Below are 18,683 nucleotides of genomic sequence, written 5' to 3' on the forward strand. Positions count from 1 at the left end.
ATGCTGAAATCAATATTTTCAGAGTGGTAAATTGTACATACACTAAACAAACACAGGTTTACCCAGGCGATGGATTACTTTGGATTTGGATTTGTTACAGACTCTTCCTAGCAGTAAAGGGATTAATACTTAACTTCATTCTTGTTTAACAATCCATGATTTCTTACTTTGCTGGAGAATCTCTTTGTTGAGAACTTAAAGACTCCCAGACAAATCATTCTTGTCTCTCCCAGAACATTGTTTTGACAAATTCTAAATCTTCTAGCCAATCTATTAAAATGTTTAAAAGAGCACCTGTTTCCTGATCACAGTGCAGGCAGCAATTTTGTGGGCTGGCCTATGTTTAATGAGTATACAGTGTATTCTTTCACTAGGAATGACTGACATCACTAAAGCAAGAGGCCGTGATTTAGAGCAGAGCAGGAAATATAAACACCAACTTGTAGAAATACTACATATATTCCACTTTTTCCAGTTCAGAAATCAGAATAAGTGTGTTCAAGAAGTGGGTGTGGCCATGTGCCACAAGGGGATTGGTCATGCTTCAGAAAAAATGGCCAGTGCTTCAGACACTCTGGCCAGTCTACCCTCCAATCCTATCCCCTTAACCTTAAATGACTTGTTGAATGCTGTAGGCACTTTGTTCACCACTGTCAAGTGTGCTCCTAATCATGTGGCCCAGTCGGAGGGACAGGGCACTCATGTTGAAACTGTCTTGCCTAAATCATGATAGTTGGGAGCAGTGTTGGAATGGGTCATGAAGGGCTCACCGTGGAAACGTACTTCTAGAGCAGTGTTTTTTAACCACTAGTGTGCCCTGAGCAGTCTCCAGGTGTGCCGCCATAGAAGCACAGCCAGGCCCGTCAGTGTTTTTCCGCTACTAAGGGCCTTGAACGATCAATACTGGTGGGTTTAGTGGTTGGAGAGCCAGTACTAATTTTGGGCCCGGGCAGTGTTGGGCTCTTCTGGCCTTCTCAGATGTGGCTCTGGCGTTACCCATGGAGAAGCTGCAACATGACATCCTAGGAAACGCAACTGCCCCATGCATCACCATTACATGTGAGTTTGCCTTGGCAATTTTTAAATCTTGTTCAGTGTGCCACGAGTTGAAAAATGTTGAAAATCTCTGCTCTAGATGGTGTTTGGCCAGCCACCACATTGGTTTGGCTATCCATTAGAGAGTGCATGGGCTGGGCCCCTTGATAAATATATATAGTAAATACTGCTATAGCATGCATGATAATGTACCACATTAATAACAGCAATGCTCTGTAGAAAATAAACCATTGACCTGTGCAGTATAAATGTAACATATGTATAATGTATAATTCAAGTGCATAGTCTGAAATCTGATCCCTAGAGGAGGAGGTGGGCCCCCAGGCATTGGGGCCCCCTGGGGGTTTCTCCTATACCCCAGTCCAACCCTGGTTGGGAGGTATGACACTAGCACAGTACCAGTTGATTTGCGGATAGATGTAAAATAATTTTTATTTCTCCAACTCATATTTCTTCCAACACTTAAACAATCTATACAAAATCCCTAAAATTAGAAAAAGCCTGTTTCTGCCAAAGAGACTTTACTACAAGTATTTCAATTGTTGTATAAAAATATAGCCACTACATAGAATGATTTTGTACCAAGAGCAACAAACGAAATCTGCTTTTTTTCTGATCAATAATGAAATCTTGTGGTCTTCCTGTTTACAATGACTGCACCTGGCCTGTGCAAATATACTATTAAAGATGCATTCTTAATTTACATCATTAAGTAAACTGAACTGGATGCAAATGCTTAGCAGGTGGTTAGAATAACAGTACCATTTCACTTGCAATTTATTTCATTTAATTAGGTGTAGACACACCTGACATCTGTCCGGATTTATTTTTCTTTTGTAACATTTTAAATTGGCCCTTCCATATCGGGAACCCCTCCCCAGTTTTACCCTTTTTAGCCATGCTTTGGATACACGAAGAAACATTTCCTAACCTTTTGCATTTTCCCATGATTATTAAAAGAGATCTCCACCCAGAATGTGTATTCTTTTTGAAATTAATATCCTGCAAATAATGAACAATGTTTTGCAAACAATTCCTAATCATGGTTTTCCTGTAGGGGGATATAAATCCTCTGCCTTACTCAGCGGTGCCACATTTACTACAACAGACCTTGGCAGGCAGCTTGCAGAATTATTTACACGTTTTAGAAGCCCACAATGCTGCGGAGATACGGATAGGTTTAAAAAGCGTTTTTTTCTGTGGGTTTTTGGATTTCTTTGCCAGTGCCCAAACATTAATTTTCATTAATCTGTAATGTTTATTAGTTTTAATGAACTTATGTCGGAGCAGTGGATGGGAGTAGGTTTTCCTAGTGTTCCTTCTAGGATTGAAATAGAGCAGGGCGCCGGACTCCGGGGGCATATTGGCACGAAACGGGGGCGCGGCCATGTAAAATAGGGGGCGTGGAAATGCAAACGTCATTTTAGTGGTCGGTGCGGCCCACAGACGTTGCTATAGGGGGCGTTTGTGGCCGGCGACGTCACTGTTGGGGGCGTGCCCAACACCGACGGAGGTGCTGGGCTTCCCCCAGCTCTCTGCGCATGGCATCTTTACACGCTGGGAGGGCAGGAAGCGGGCGGCTGTTCTAGCAGGGCGCCGCAGAAGGGGCAGGGTGGATTTTGCTTTTTAAAAATCAGGCAGGGTGCAGTGCTCTGCTAAAACAGCATAGCGTGAACACTATTTTCCTGTACTGTTCCAGCTGTCATACCATGTCACTGCTTTATTATGACAAATAACACTTTTACACCAAAAACCCAGGTTCGACCCGGGTTTCCGAACACAGTTCCAAGCTGGGTCAGACCCTATTCCAGGGTTAGGCCCATTTATACTGAACCTGGTCTGCGCTGCATGTCAGTCACAGACCCTCCCTGAAGGCGGACCTCTGCATACACAGCCAATCAGCAGCTTTTAAGCATAACCTGCCTCGGATAACCCGGGTTGAGCTGTTTACACTGCACTGTTACCTGGTCCAACCCTGGTAGCTACCAGGGTCGGATTTCCTGTTCACTAGACATGGGTTATTTTTTAAGTACCCTTTTACATCAAGCTGTGACCTTGGTAGACCCAGCAACAACATGGGTCAAAAGCTCGGTGTAAAAGGGGTAAACAGTTTCATTGATGGTACCCACACTAGTACTGACAGTGTCTATAAATTAAATTTGGTACAAGGGGGCACATACAAAAATGCTTTTAAAATAGTGGGTCACAGAGCGGCTGATTTAGAAGTGCATGCAGCTACATTTGTGCCATGGCTCAGTATATATTATAGGGATTATACAGTTAGTGAATTCTTAGGTTTAGTATAGAAATATCCCCCAGTGTCTGAAGCTGCTTCTCTGTCTTACAATGGGTGTGGTATAATAGATCAATAAGAATTAGATAGACCGTCATTAGGTCAACACCATTTGGTCAACATGCATTAGGTCGACAGGGTCAAGAGGTCAACATGGAAAAGGTAAACAGTAAAAAGGTCGACAGGCACAAAATGTTGACAGGGTCAAAAGGTCGACATTGAAATGGTCAACACAGAAAAGGTCAACACAAGTTTTTGTAAGTTTTATTGGTGGTTTATAATATGTTACCCCGATTTTGGTAAATGCAGATTCTCCACAAGCTGTGGGCAATGTGCCTCGTTCCGCTACCGGTGCGCTTGGCACAGGTTACTATTCCCAATCATAGTCCACGTGGATGGTAAATCAAGCAAAAGTTGAAGAATATGTGAAAACCCCGAAAAACTTGTGGCAACCACAGTCATGTCGGTCTTTTGAACCTGTCGATCTTTTGTACCCATTAACCTTATGCACTGTCTACCTTTTACCTGTTGACCTTTTGACCCTGTCAACCTAATGCATGTCGACCCTATGGTGCTTACCTATTGAGTGTCTATCTAGACAGCGTACATCTATCATCCGGATACCTTACAACATGATCCAATACTTGTATGCAATAGTAATGTCTGACTCTTGTAGGGCCAAGAGTCATGTGTACTGCCCCTGGCACATACTCGTATCATACAGTATTGATCACTGACAATCACTGCTGTAGTAGATAGATACAGAAAAGATGATAGGCTGATAGAATTCACTTAGCAACTTATTATTGTGGGTATCTTTCATTTTTCCAGACAACCTCTTCTTCACCTGGGGATTATGTATTTTTGCATGTTATGAGGATGTCATTTTCTAAATCCAAGAGTTAAACCCAACTGTGACCTTTTTCCCAATTGTTTTACTGCTAGTATAGATTTAAATAGCATCTCTAATAAATCTCTAATTGCAATAACTATAGTAAAACGACATCCACTAACATTCACTGCATGTATACAGTAATATGTATCTGCCCTGTGGTATCATCATCAAGCTGACAACAGCCTGTTTGGGGCACCTAATAATAGAGTACCACCTGAAGATTACAGTTACAAAAAAGGTAACAAAGAATGAGGTTTGGTATGCAAGACAATACCAGGGTAACAAATGTAATAAATAATGAAGGAGGGGTATGCCAGACAATACCAGGCTGTATCTGCTAAACTAAAGCTCTCATTGCACATGACAACATCATATAAGGGACATGCCTATTACATGTAAGGGGTGTGATATGGGCATGCAGAAAAGCGCCTCGTACCCCCCTATGATCACTACTAATCACGCTTTTTTCACTCCTTCATTGCTGCTCTGAACAGGAGATATTTCCACAACTAACCTGGCGGTAAAGACATTGCAGTCCCTACCATGACAACGGGAGAAATTGCTCAAATTGGGGTAGCTGGGAAGTGCAATATGCATCATATGCTTGGGTCTAATTGGTTTAAAGGAAGCCACTTATTTCAACATGAACTTATCCTTTAATGGTCTAAGTAGCATGATACAAGTAGATGTTTTCAGACAGAAGAGACATCCTGCTTTATAAAAGCCTAGTAAGAAGTGAAGTTGCATCCTCTGTGTATGGCTACTGGCCTGTTTAGATTTTTTTAGCTGAAGAGATGGGATGCGGTCAACATCCCGCTGGACGGGATCCCGGCGGTCGAAATACCGACGCCGGAATCCCGACCGCCACAATCCCGACATATTCTCCCTCCGTGGGTGTCCACGACACCCATAGAGGGAGAATATAATAGTGTACCAAGCGTAGCGAGTCACAGTGCCCGCAGCGTGGCGAGTGAAGCGAGCCTGCAAGGGGCTGCGTTCCGCTTGCCACCCCTGTCGGGATTGTGTGGTCGGGATTCCGGCGTCGGTATTTCGACCGCCGGGATCCCGTCCAGCGGGATTACGTACTGATCCCCTGTAAATGGGCAGCACAAAACAAACAGGATGTAACCAAAAGGTAGACAATAACGGAGTTGACAATCATCAACACCACAATGTTGGCAATTATGATGTTAACATTATTAAAATGCCAACATTCAACGTGTCAACATTCCAACCCAAACCAATATACCACTAGCTGAATTAATCTGAATATTTGTGAAACACAGCTATCTCACACAAGTCAGCTAATAAGAAAATTAAAAATTCCTAAGTGACCAACAGCAGGATGCATCAAAGGTCACTTTGCGGTCAAACCTCCGAAAGTGCACCAAGCTCCAGAATGTGATACATTCAGGTGCTGGGATCTGGTAGGCAACACCATCTGTCTCTCTACTCACTGCACTGCATGTGAACACGGAAGGGTACAAAAATGGAGTGTCCTCCAGAGACTTACCCAAGACGTAGTTGTGCTTAATAGTCTCTCATCCACATGCATTACTTGTTCACACTCAAAATTACCAGACTTTATCCGGGCTTCACCCACTCTGTGGAATGCCCTCCCACACACAATAAGACTCGCCTCTAGTCTACAAACCTTTAAACGTTCCCTGAAAACCCACCTCTTCAGACAAGCCTATCAAATTCCAGACCCACCCACATAACCTTCAGTGATTTCCTATCTAATTACATCCTCTCTGTACAGTATACATAACATCACATATTTTGTATTTCTTTACTCTCACACCCTCCTGACACTTGGCCAACATTGCGGGGTGATCATATCATACAACCCAATAAGAACCTAGCAATCTTGTGGACCATTATGCAATAGGTAGCATCTATCCTTGTGTATCAATGCCTATTTCCCTATACATTGTAAGCTTGCGAGCAGGGCCTTCCTACCTCTATGTCTGTCTGTTTTACCCAGTTTTGTTCTATTACTGTTGTTTTAATTGTAAAGCACAACAGAATATGCTGCGCTATATAAGAAACCGTTAATAAATAAAATCGGTCACACTACTATAATACTATATATAATACTACAATAATAATAATAATAACAAACCTTATTATTATTATTAATAATAATAATAATAATAATAATTATAATAATAGGCAGACATGTTCTTTAAAAACCATGTTTCCAGATTTTGCAATAGAAATTACTTTTGTATGAAGATCGACTATTTAATTAAGCAAGAAGACTAAAACCATTCTGGGCCGGATGTAATGGTAAGGCATGGTTTTGCCTTGTAAGTGATTGTCCCTTTAAAAAAAGTCAGAGTTCAGCCGGCATCCCGCTCAGGCAGCATTAAAACCTGCACACTGTTACCAAATAAATTGTATTTTCATTGCAATGTTCCTTTAAGAGTAATTTCCTACTTACAGCACATTGCCAGGAGGATTATTATTAATTATAATATTGTATTTCATGTCGTAAAATGAAAACTAAGTGCACAGTACATCTTAAACCTACTGCATTATTCCATTTCGTGACGGAGTCCAGGACACTACAAATGTTAAAATAAATAATGGATTAATGACATATAATACACATGCGGCTACACCATTGTTTATTTACGGGAATTAACGAGGGTCTAACATAAATTCTATTGTACTTTAAAGCATAGTATTATGACATACTGTGGAAACAGACTTTTCAGAGGGAAGTGGTACAGTGGGAACTAGCTATTTTATCAATGTCTGGAGACCTTCATGGCTCATTCACACATATGAATACAACGCATGAAAAAAAATAACAACCCATGTGTTAGATGTATATAAAGATGATTTTACATGAATTCTCCGTGCCATTTCCAGACATTGCCTTTTTTTAAACACTTGTACTAGTAGTTTGCGGTAATGCATGAGAAACAGGTCATGTAGTATTATAAGATTTTAAGTGATATTATGCCATAATAAAACATCATCTTATTTTTAAACTGGCTTTTAGGCATTACAGTAGTTAGCAACTGAAAAGTACATTAGCAGCTATTAGACGTGAACATGCTCTTAAATCAAGAAGAAGCCCAAAAATCGAAATATGGAGTGTGGTCCTTCTTTAAAAGGAAATCTGAATTCCTGTTTGGGATCCAGTCAGGATTCCTATGGTCGGGATCCCGGCTGTCAATATACCGATGCCGGTATACCGACACCTGGGATCCCGATCGAGACAGAGAGGAGGAAGGTTAGATTTAGGCTGCGGGGAAGGGGGTGGGGTTAGGTTCTGTCACCCCCGGGAAGGTTAGGGTTAGGCTGCGGAGGGTGAAGGTTAGATTTAGACTGCGGGGATGGTGTGTGTGTGTGTGGGGTGGGGGGGGGGGGTTAGGTTCAGGCACCCACGGTGAGGGTTACGGTTAGGCTGTGGAGGGGGAAGGTTAGATTTAGGCTGCGTGGAGGGCGAGGGGGGGGGGGTTAGGTTTAGCCACCACCATGAGAGTTAGGATCAGTAGCGGATCTTGCAACGAGCACACAGTACTTTTGCCAGGGGCGCCGCTACTGGTGGTGCCCCCCCCCCCCCATGCCGGTACTGCTGTGCGGTGCTGCATTGTGGGAACGGCACTTAGACACTAGGGGTCCTGATTGACCTCTAGTGTCTATGCGGTTCTATGGGAGAGACATCATGACGTCTCGCCCATAGATCAGAGGAGCGGCGCCAGCGGCCAGAAACGGAGGGCAGCAGCGGCCGGGTATCAGGAGCGGGGATGGTAAGTATTCATTTTTTTATTTTATTTTTTAAAGCGGCACAAACAGGGGCAATATTACTTGGGGCACAAACGGGAGCCATACTACTGGGGGCACAAACGGGTGCAATACCACTGGGGGCACAAACAGGGGCCATACTACTGGGGGCACAAACGGGGGCAATACTACTGGGGGCACAAACAGGGGCAATACTACTGGGGGCACATTGACCACACCCCTTTATAAAGCCATGCCCATATTTTCACCCGGGGCACCACAAGGGCTAGAACCAACCCTGGTTAGGATTAGTCTCTAGGCTTAGGCTGCAGGGAGGGAAGGTTACCTTCCCCTCTCGGGATTATGATCATCGGGATGCCGCAGCTGGTATTCTGACTGCCGGAATCCTGTCAGCCAGCATGTCACTCCTAACCTCAAGCAAGAATATTATGCATTCAATGTCTGGTAAATCTGCTTTAATAATAATATTCTCCAAAATAATGTAAATAAATTGACCTGTGCACATACACTATTTGAAAAGAGTTTGCAATGTGGCATATTCAGTAATGCATGCAGTGTTCATAAGCGTTAACGCTAGGTAAAAATATAATGGAGTTGTATGGGATCACTAATTATATTTATTGTACACAATACTGAAGGGAAGGTTGGAGAGTAATGATTAAAAACGAGAACGAAGTACATGGTTCGGCTGTGATTTTAACAAGCATTGTCTTTCAAAGCTCGTATGTTCAAGTACTTGGCTGCTTTTTAAACAAAATCAGTAGAACATGAATTACACTGTTTGCATATAAACTGAGTATCTACCAGGTTATATAACTACACAGAAAGCCACAGTATTTGTGGGTTAGGCCAATTTAAGAATGCCAACAGAATATGCAAACAGATATTTATCTCCATCTCCAGAGAACATAAATATCACATTTTCCAGCTTTTATGAGATAATTATATTTTATTAAATATCCCCCTTTGTACATAGGCCCCATAGCCTGTAACATGGCAGTTTGGAGCTGACTGCAAGGTACTTTATCTTCTCCACTTTATCACTCTATTATGGGGCAGATGTATTAAGCCTGGAGAAGTGATAAAGCAGTGATAAGTGCAAGGTGATAATGCACCAGCCAATTAGCTCCCATATGTAAATTGACAATTAGAAGCTGATTGGCTGGTGCATTATCACCTTCCACTTATCACTGTTTTATCACTTCTTTATCACTTCTCCAAGCTTAATACATCTGCCCCAAAGGCTTATTACATCTCCCCCTTGATCAGTGAAAGTATTGAAACAAGGGGTTAAATATAATTCTCACCTCTTTACAAAATTCTCTATTATATTTGAACTCGATTGAGAAAATCTTTACCCTTATACTCTATGGCATTTACTGTTTACTCTATGGCATTTTGTCTAAATCTTATTTTACCCCACCACACTTTAGTATTTGCCCTCATGCAAGCCATAATGGTGTATATATAGTATAGGTTAGATTCCTCTATCCTGCTTGTATTCCCATTGATCTTCATTTGTAACACATTAAAAAAACACCACTTATTTGGCTCACTTGTGATCACTCAAGTTTAAGAGGCCAGTGAACATAAATGGATATTGTTTTTCTTTAAATCCTCTTTCTTACAATGTCCCTTCTATCTCCTGCTGTGCGGAGCGGTAGATGAGTTGGGAACACATAAATGGCGCTGCAGGACAGCTTTCATGGATTAGTGCTCAAACAGCTGCTGTTATATCATCACAGCTGTTATATCATCATAGCTGCTGTTATATCGTCATAGCTGCTGTTATATCGTCATAGCTGCTGTTATATCGTCATAACTGCTGTTATATCGTCACAGCTGCTGTTATATCGTCATAGCTGTTATATCATCATAACTGCTGTTATATCGTCATAGCTGCTGTTATATCGTCATAGCTGCTGTTATATCGTCATAGCTGTTATATCGTCATAGTTGCTGTTATATCGTCAGAGCTGATTTTATATCGTCAGAGCTGCTGTTATATCGTCAAAATGCTCATTTGCACGCTAGCTTCCTTTGGTACTTATATAAATTATGGCTGATGAACCCAAGGTGGGACAGGCAGAACTGGATTAAGGATTAGGGACGCCCACTTAAGACCAACATTTGAATACGTGTATTCGGTCACAGGGCCTAATTCATGTTTGTATGCAATGGCTGATGTTCCCACAATGGAGCGATTATCAACAGACTGTGCATGTTTCAAGGTGCCACTGCGATCTCGCTCCCAACCAGAATTCCATGGAGTAGTGACACGAAATGACTGCTTGGAGGTGTTAAAGGGGATTGGTTGGAAATAAGCAGGTGCGTCATGGCCATTTTTTGGCCATGTATCTGCTGTCGGCTGCAAGATTGTTTGTGCAAAGCATGGTGCCTATATCACTACTGCTGTGTCCAATCTAGATAGCTATAGATCTACCCTTAAACTACATTTTCCTTGTTTTTGTGTATAGGCTGTACACAATTGTGAATAGTGGGTGTCTCATTTTATTTCTGGGCGGCAGCTTCACATTAACATTAGTAGTTCTGTAGCATAGAAAATCGCAATTGCATCTGCATACAAATATGAATTAGGCCATAGTAAACTTTTCACATAAACAAGGGGCATGGCCACATGCCATGCCCCCATTTCTCTACATGCTGGGGGCGTGCAGTCACTTCCACAGCTGCTGGACTGCACCCAGCCTCACACGCACAGCAGATGAGAGACTCCCCCCCCCCTTCCTTTCCACATGTGGGATTGTATCTAAAAAACAGGACTGTGCCACAAAAATTGAGATTGTTAGGGGACATGCATTCATAAACAATGACACACATATACACATATAAACAGTCACATACATATACACTTACAGTCACATACATATACGTATACATATATACAGTCACACACACGCAGTCACACATTTAAACACATGCATGCTGTCAAACACAGTCACACATATATACATATGCGTTGGGTATGGGATGCCGACGGCCGGGATCCCGGAGGTTAGCATAGCGACGTTGGGATCCTGGCCGCTAGAATGCCAGCAGGAGGTGAGTGCAACGAAGCCCCTTGCGGGCTCGCTGCGCTCCCCACAGGTTCTATTTCCACTCTATGGCCACGGCCATTCCAAGTGATTTGTGCATGTGCACTGGAGGTGTCCCTGGGAACAATGCACGGGGCCATGTTCCTTGAGACTTGCGCGTGTGCAGTAGGCTCTGGCTTTAAGCCAGAGTCTACTAGCTGCCATAGAGGAGGGGATCCACAGGCGGAGGCTGCACGCGGGTCCCCTCCTCTCTTAAAGCACCCCTAATAAACATACATACAGTCCCACACATCCATACAGTCACACACACACACACACACACACACACACACACACACACACACACATTTAGGGTGTACACCCTCCTCCCTCTTACTTTACAATTACTGTCTGTAGCTGCTATTGCCTCTTCCCTTCCTCTCTCCCATGCTGCTGGCACTGACCGCACAGAGCTATATAGCCTGGTCAGACTCCACCCCTCCTCCTCAGCAGGTTGGGGGGGAAGGGGGTAGAAGGGGGCTCGTGGCATTTGCCTCTATGCCCCCAAAACCTACCCTCTGTCCATTAATCCGGCTTTGGGTACAGGCAGTGAATAGAGAAAATATGTTTCTCCAACAAGGATTCTAACTGTGGGCCTGACTCTGAGTTGGGAAAAGTGGTGCAGCAAATACATACTTTTTTTTTGCTAGTGGGGTTAATACTGCCCTTTTTCATGTAGTCCAATGCTGCAAATCTTTATTTTTATACTGCAAGTTAGATTTCATTGTGGCCATGTTGCGTCTCTCAAATCTAAATATCTCTGAACATTTTATATCTGCTCCACATTTTATATCTGCTCCAACATGGTTTTACCAAGGTGCACAGTTACATGCTATTTCTTACTTTATTCCCAATTCAGAATCAGGCCGTGAGTACACAAATTAAGAAGGATATGGTGGGCCATTTGGGGAAGAGGACTTAAAATAATGTTAATGTAAGCTTTTAAAGCAGCTGTTCCGTGAAAACGATGTGTGTGTGTATTTCAAATAAATCACTGTGGCAGGTGTTTCCAGACTGCTCTGAATTATTGGTAATTCTGCATATTTTTCACAGTGTTACTGTATGTAACCACCATGGAAACCACAGTCACATAGCACATGATATGGTGAGTTGTAAGACTTTGGAACACCTCACCTCTCAGCCCTCTGCTATCACAATACATGTTGAGAGCTATGAGTTTATGTCTGGATCTGGCAGACATAATTGTTTCCTCTCCAGAAATATTTAGAAAAAGAGATTATGATTTTTAGAAGACCAATATATAAAAATTAGTATTAGAACCATCCATAAAATGTGCTTAAATTGCTATTTAAACAATAAAAGTCTATGTGGAATTGCTGCTTTAAAGTTCAAGTGTGTTTGCTAAACATGACTCCTCTTTCTGACTTGCATATAAGGGCACTGGTATTATGTGGGGGGGGGGTGTCTTGAAAAGAACCACAACATGTTAAATAATTCACATAAGGGGCCTATTTTTATCAAGCTCCTATAGCCCCCCAACTGCTAGGTATCAAACTTAATGTGAGTTGCGATGATGGATACCGAAGTACCAAAGGAAGATTGATACGGTTCTGGTACAGCTACTCCAAAAAGCAGCTGACCTATGATCCCTTGCACATCCACTTTTCACTGATAAGTAGTGCTGAAAGCTTTCACAGACACGGGCCATATGAGGTAGAGGTATGTTAATGGATACCTCTGTGCCTTCTGGAATAGAAATGAGGGGTATTTCTGAAACTAGTGACATCTGAAGGTGTCATCAGGTACGGCAAATAAACTCGGAACTTAAAATTTTCTGAGTTTCATGAATATGCAGCGGCCACTTTAGGCCACTAATGATGATTGTATCCATTACTTAGAACGTGTGGAAATTATTGTGGCCCATTTACCTTAATAAGACCCAATACAGACAAAACAATTAAAAGAGTTGAGAGCTCAAAAGTAAACTGCTTCAAGCTTTAAAAAAGCCAACTAAAACGTCAATAGGTGGTTACAGGAATGGAGTATTAGCAGGGCGACCACTGTGATTGCCTATAGACCCTCACAGTTAGAGGGCCCAACACAGGGCCATAACCTGTTACAGGCGTCCAAAGATCCGCCCGTGTCATGACCTGCAACTTTGCTGTCAGTGTGTCCCGGGGGGGCCTGGGACAAACTTACTTTAAGTTTGGAACACTGCCGGTTCGCATGTTGTAAACCAGGAGCCTCTTTAGGTGGTGCAGACACTGGAGCCAGAATTTGGCCGGCTCTAAAGGAAGTTATATTAAGGGAGGGAGAGGGAAGGGGGTTGCAGTACTTGAGAGAATTATTTTTACTTTTGGGGGCCCTTACAAGTTGGTTGACCAGGGACACTAACACACCTTTGTCCAGCTCTGGATGGTTTTACAGTAGGTTGAATTTTTTTATACAAAAATGTTAGTGTTAGGTACTGTCCTGAGATTAAAAATTACAATTAAAACATGCACACAACTTACTACATTTTAACATGGTGCTCAAAGTGCATTTATTAACTCAACTCAAATCTTCCATGCATCTTAGTGTATTATGTAGTTAATGAACCTGCAAATAAAATGGCAGTGTGACTTTATTTAGGACTAACGTTTTGAACACTGCTGACAACCTTAATAATAACGCAAAGCAAAGAAAAGCAAGCACTTGTCAGAAAGTATATATGGTCCCATTCCCTTAAATTATGTCTTTAGAAGTATCAGCATCAAAGTGTTGTTCTGATAAGGACTGCCAATGCATGTTAAACGCATACGAAAGCCACTCAACTGTAACAGTCCATGCATTAAAAATCAGTAATTTTTATGATTATAAGAGTGAACTTCTGACATAAAGTGTTAGCAGGTAAGTGCATAAACTAGTGATGCCAGGACCCGTTAGACACTAAGTTCCTCATGCCCCAGTGACGTCTTAGCTCCTAGTGAATGAATAGGCTGCCTCCCCTGTGAATAGTCAACGGATACACTTTCAATTAACAGTATTATTCTCAGCAGAGATACTCCCATGCTTCCTTTATACAGAACACACCATGGCTTGAAATGTGCATTTCACCAATTCTGAAAATCGCAGCACCCTTTAGAAAATAATGTTGTACAAATAATTTTAGTAACCCAATCATTCTAAGGTTGTTCTCTATACAGAGTGACTGCCGGCTGTGCTCCAGGAACACATGGTATGTAGTACTGACTTGAACTGAAACAGTCCACCTTTGTCTGGAGTGCAGGATTACCCTCTCTAGGCTGAGGAAATATGTCAGAAGTACATGCTGCTGTGGCATGTACTATGTTTTTACACACGTACAGGAGAGAAACCTGGCCCGCAGATGGCTTGCTCTGCCTCTGACAACCACACAGAGACCTTTGAACTTTCTATTTATATAACAGTTTAGAGAATATGTCTCTTCCTGCATAACTGCCAGTTTGCAAGCTTTGCTGTAATTAGGCCACTTGCAAGGCATTATACACAAGTAAAACCAATTGATTTGTTTTTTTGGCAGAATAAAATCTTTCCCCTTATTTAGCAGCCATTGATGCAGCAGGAAGTTCTAAATTTGTTCTGTTATGCCGTAGTCATAAAATGGGGTTTATTTTGTCTTTGAGGTTAAAGTGATACAAATGTGGATGTTTCACATAACCAGCAGTAAAATTCAACCAATATTCACACTCCGAATTAAATAAACTGGGACGCTCACCCAAGTACTGTATATGCTATTTGAAAGTTATACATATGCACTAGAAAAGCATAGCAATATAAAATTGATGTATAGAAAGTGTCTCTAAACATTGGTTACTGTGCATTCCACAATGCTGTATACTATTTTCATTTTCTTCCATGGATATACTTAAGGCCTTCTTATAAAATGAGATGAAAAATTATATTTTATAAATAACAAAACAAACACAAATTCAGATGTTACACTAAATTAAATGCATTTTGTTTAACTTGACTGTATCCCAATGATCATGTATAAAAATCACAATTGTTTTATCAAGTAAAACAGTGTATTCAGCACAACACATGGTATAATGCCAGATTAACTTTGCTTATGATGGACCAGGTTCCCTAAGTTGATCACACCTTGTATGACCTAACTTTGTGAATACACGTCAGTGATGTGCGGTGGGGTGAGACAGGTGAGGCAGAGTCTTTCCTGTCATACTAACGTGATACACGTCAAATACTGTACCATGTTAGAGTAATACAGTATATTAAACTATACTGTTTTTGATCTAGTGAATGTTTCGAGTGTAGTGTTGTTATGCTATCATGCTTCAAAAGAAAATGACAAATAAACAACATTTACCAAACAAAACCCCCAAAAAATACCAAACAATCATAGCATAGTACAGTAAATACAAAAAAGAACTACTGTACTATATACACAAGTTACAAAATGTTTTATGAATCACTTACATGCTAAGAAAATTGGCATCAGGATAAAAATAAACCAAATAGAGAAAAAATAAAAAGCACTTAATAGTTAGGATGTAGCCTGCTTGGCTGTCCTAGATTAAGTTTGAATATTTAGGCCTAAACATGGAAGGTGAATAAAGGCTATATACAGGTTAACTTTGCTTATAATGAGTGTATATAGAATATATACACACAAATCATGTATATAGCACCAACAAACCAACATATTCTTCTTTTGCAGCTTTATATAAGCTGACAGTGTGACCAAGATAATAATGCGGGAACATGTAATAAAAGCAGAAGGTGAGGAGAATTTGCTCACTAGTCCTTACAAAACAAAGAAGGTGTGGGAAATGAACTACTGTATAATGCAGAAGTGATAGCATTGTACAGCGCAAATACTAGTAAAGAAAAAAAAAACAGCGAGGCCACTGCATATTTTGTATGTACCAAATGCTCCCCAGGAGACTCATATGAAGATCAAACTGAATCTGAATATGACAATAATTGAGCAAAAGAATTAACTGGGGACATTTGATAAAATGTATGTTCTATTGTCTGCAAAGCTATGTCTACTGTACGATTCTGGGTGTCCTGTGCAGTATAATACGTTCACCATTCTGTTTCATTCAGGGAATAATGATGATTCTGCCAAATTTGAATGCTGTTCATTAGTAGGTTTGCTGCAAATCCATCAGATAAATGGATAATATGATTTTGTCACTTAGGTGTCACTGTCAATGTTATGCATATTTATACAGACACAAAATCATGACTGTACAAAGAACAGATACTGCAAACATGACAATCTGTTAGATGATGCCATAGAAAGAAGACTCTTAATAACTCCATACTCAGGTTACATCGTAACGTGAGTATTACATAGTATAAGAAATAAGTTTATTGTTTGTTTTTAGTAAGCAGTTACAGAGGCTTTAAAACTTAACAATGTAGTTACTGAAGGTCACAGAAGGGTTTTCAAAACAACACACGATGTAAAGAAAATCAGTATATTTTAGAGACCCCGTAATTGCTTGTGATTTGAGATACAATCAGTGATCACATTGCACACCACATCTCTCCAGTTAAGTGGTTAAATGGAACTGATCAGAACTATCATATCATTCATCAAAAACATGCTCTATTCCCTAAGAAGTAAACACCAGTCATATAAGCATTATGCATTACTGCAATGGAGACACACTGGACTCAGCAGTGACAATGTTTTTTTGTTATCTTCACGTACAGTGATTTCAGTAGCATATTTCCTGCTGCAGTCACTAAGTCAACACTATAAAACAATGACAGTATACTTGGACCATAAAGGATATAATCCCTTGTGTTAGCAAATAATGTGGAGTGGTAGCCTGCCAACTAACTAGCACAGTAATGAATTAAACTCCCATATAGTAACAATACCTATTGAATAAATAATAAGGAAGTTTGATGGTACGCCAAAACAAAGATTTATTGAAACAATTTTTGAATATATTGTGTTAGTACATGATATTCTATAATAACTGAAAAATAATCACCTGCATCAATCAACAGTATTAACTAAAATAAAACATTACAGTCACTTCAAACAGCATACAAAACAATTACTGTATGCATGACATAACAAAGTATTTTTTGCAAGATATAACAAAACAAAGTATTCTATGAAATATAAAAGTGTTCTATCAGCCTAGGTAATTTGTAGACTGCTATTGAGTGGGCATTAAAAAACATATGCATGGGTTTCTGGGTATGAATACATAGAAAGTGTATTTGACACGTCTCAATGACTCTTGTCATGAAAATAACGTAAAAAGAGTAAGTGATAAATGTGTAAGTACATAGCACACAATGATATATTACTAATAGGAGCTTGTACAGTACAAAATATCAACATTAGACTTCAAAATTAAAATATCCATTCAATATAAACAGCCACCTAAAAGCAATGCAAGTTCAGCAAATACAGTACTTGTCTATTGTTTTATATGAATATTTTTTGGCAATAAATAATTCTTGATGAGGTCTCTCATTAATAGCAGAACTTGTCCATGTCAGAGTCATCCATTTACCTGACAACACCTCACTACTGACATTTCACACATTTCAACAACCTGTCAGCCAACCCTTCAAAGGGGAGATGTGTCCCCTTCCCCAGAACTTTCAGCTGCACAATTTAAATAGACAAAAATGATGGAGGTGAAGCCCAAATTCCCACAGAGCAGCATTAATGTCATCTCTGACAAATATCCCTAAATAACACACACACACACACACACACACACACACACACACACACACACACACACACACACACACACACACACACACACACGTGTGTGTGTGTGTGTGTGTGTGTGTGTGTGTGTGTGTGTGTTACACACGTGATCAATTATATTACAAATAGTATAGTACATGCACGTTAGTCTGTGTTCACATGACACTGTATGGCATAACAGTGAATGCACTATAGCGGATAGATCGCGGATACATTGTAACACACTGCTGACAATGAAACTGATACGTTATCCTATACACAGCGGTAGGCATCGGGCTGTAATAGTGCCTGGGCAATATGTGGTGTCCTCAGGTTAGCTGCATACAGCATCTGACGTGGTCCCTTGCTCAGGCATCTCTAAACTTAGCTCATCTACTGAACAAGGCTGGGAGCTCCTGCTTGCTACAGGCACAACAGCAAGGCAACACAATATAGTATCATATGGAAAGCACAGAATGAAATCACTGGCAGCTATTGTATAAATATAAACAAACACAGCCCAGAAAGTCTGGGAACTTGGACCAGCACACCGCTGATGCACCGGGGGGTTCTCCCTCCAGGCTGAGACGTGCATGGGGCTCCCGCACCTTAACAAAGGTAAAATCAGGACATAGAGGCAGATAATGATGGAAATACCTACCACTGCTGCTGATCTAGGTCCCATTCTCGGAAAAAGTCGAATAGATCCATAATAGTGGAGAGTCAATGCAATGCCGTGTCCTGCAGGAGGTGGGTAGGCAGCATAGGCAGAGAGTGGCCGGAGAGGGCTCCCTCCCGGGGGCAGTGCCTGGCAGCACTGAGCTGTGCACTGGGAGAATGCTACGAGCTCCGGCTGCTGCCTGGCTGGCTGGCTGGCTGGAGGAGGCAGCAGCAGCGGCTCAGCAGCAG

The 18,683-nt window shown here is 41.2% G+C and overlaps 1 protein-coding gene across 6 annotated transcripts in view; it reads right to left on the minus strand.

Moving 5' to 3' along the window:
• AFF2 (ALF transcription elongation factor 2) overlaps positions 1 to 18,650 on the minus strand; it is a 741,379-nt gene extending 722,729 nt beyond the window's left edge. For all 6 annotated transcript variants that reach the window (XM_063937401.1, XM_063937398.1, XM_063937399.1 and 3 more), the window contains exon 1: positions 18,436 to 18,650. In XM_063937401.1, the coding sequence (XP_063793471.1) occupies positions 18,436 to 18,485 (50 nt within the window). In that variant the 5' untranslated portion in view covers positions 18,486 to 18,650. The remainder of the gene's footprint in view (positions 1 to 18,435) is intronic.
• Positions 18,651 to 18,683: the final 33 nt, after the last annotated feature.

Source organism: Pseudophryne corroboree, chromosome 8, assembly GCF_028390025.1.
Source record: "Pseudophryne corroboree isolate aPseCor3 chromosome 8, aPseCor3.hap2, whole genome shotgun sequence".
In the NCBI taxonomy this organism is placed as follows: domain Eukaryota; kingdom Metazoa; phylum Chordata; class Amphibia; order Anura; family Myobatrachidae; genus Pseudophryne; species Pseudophryne corroboree.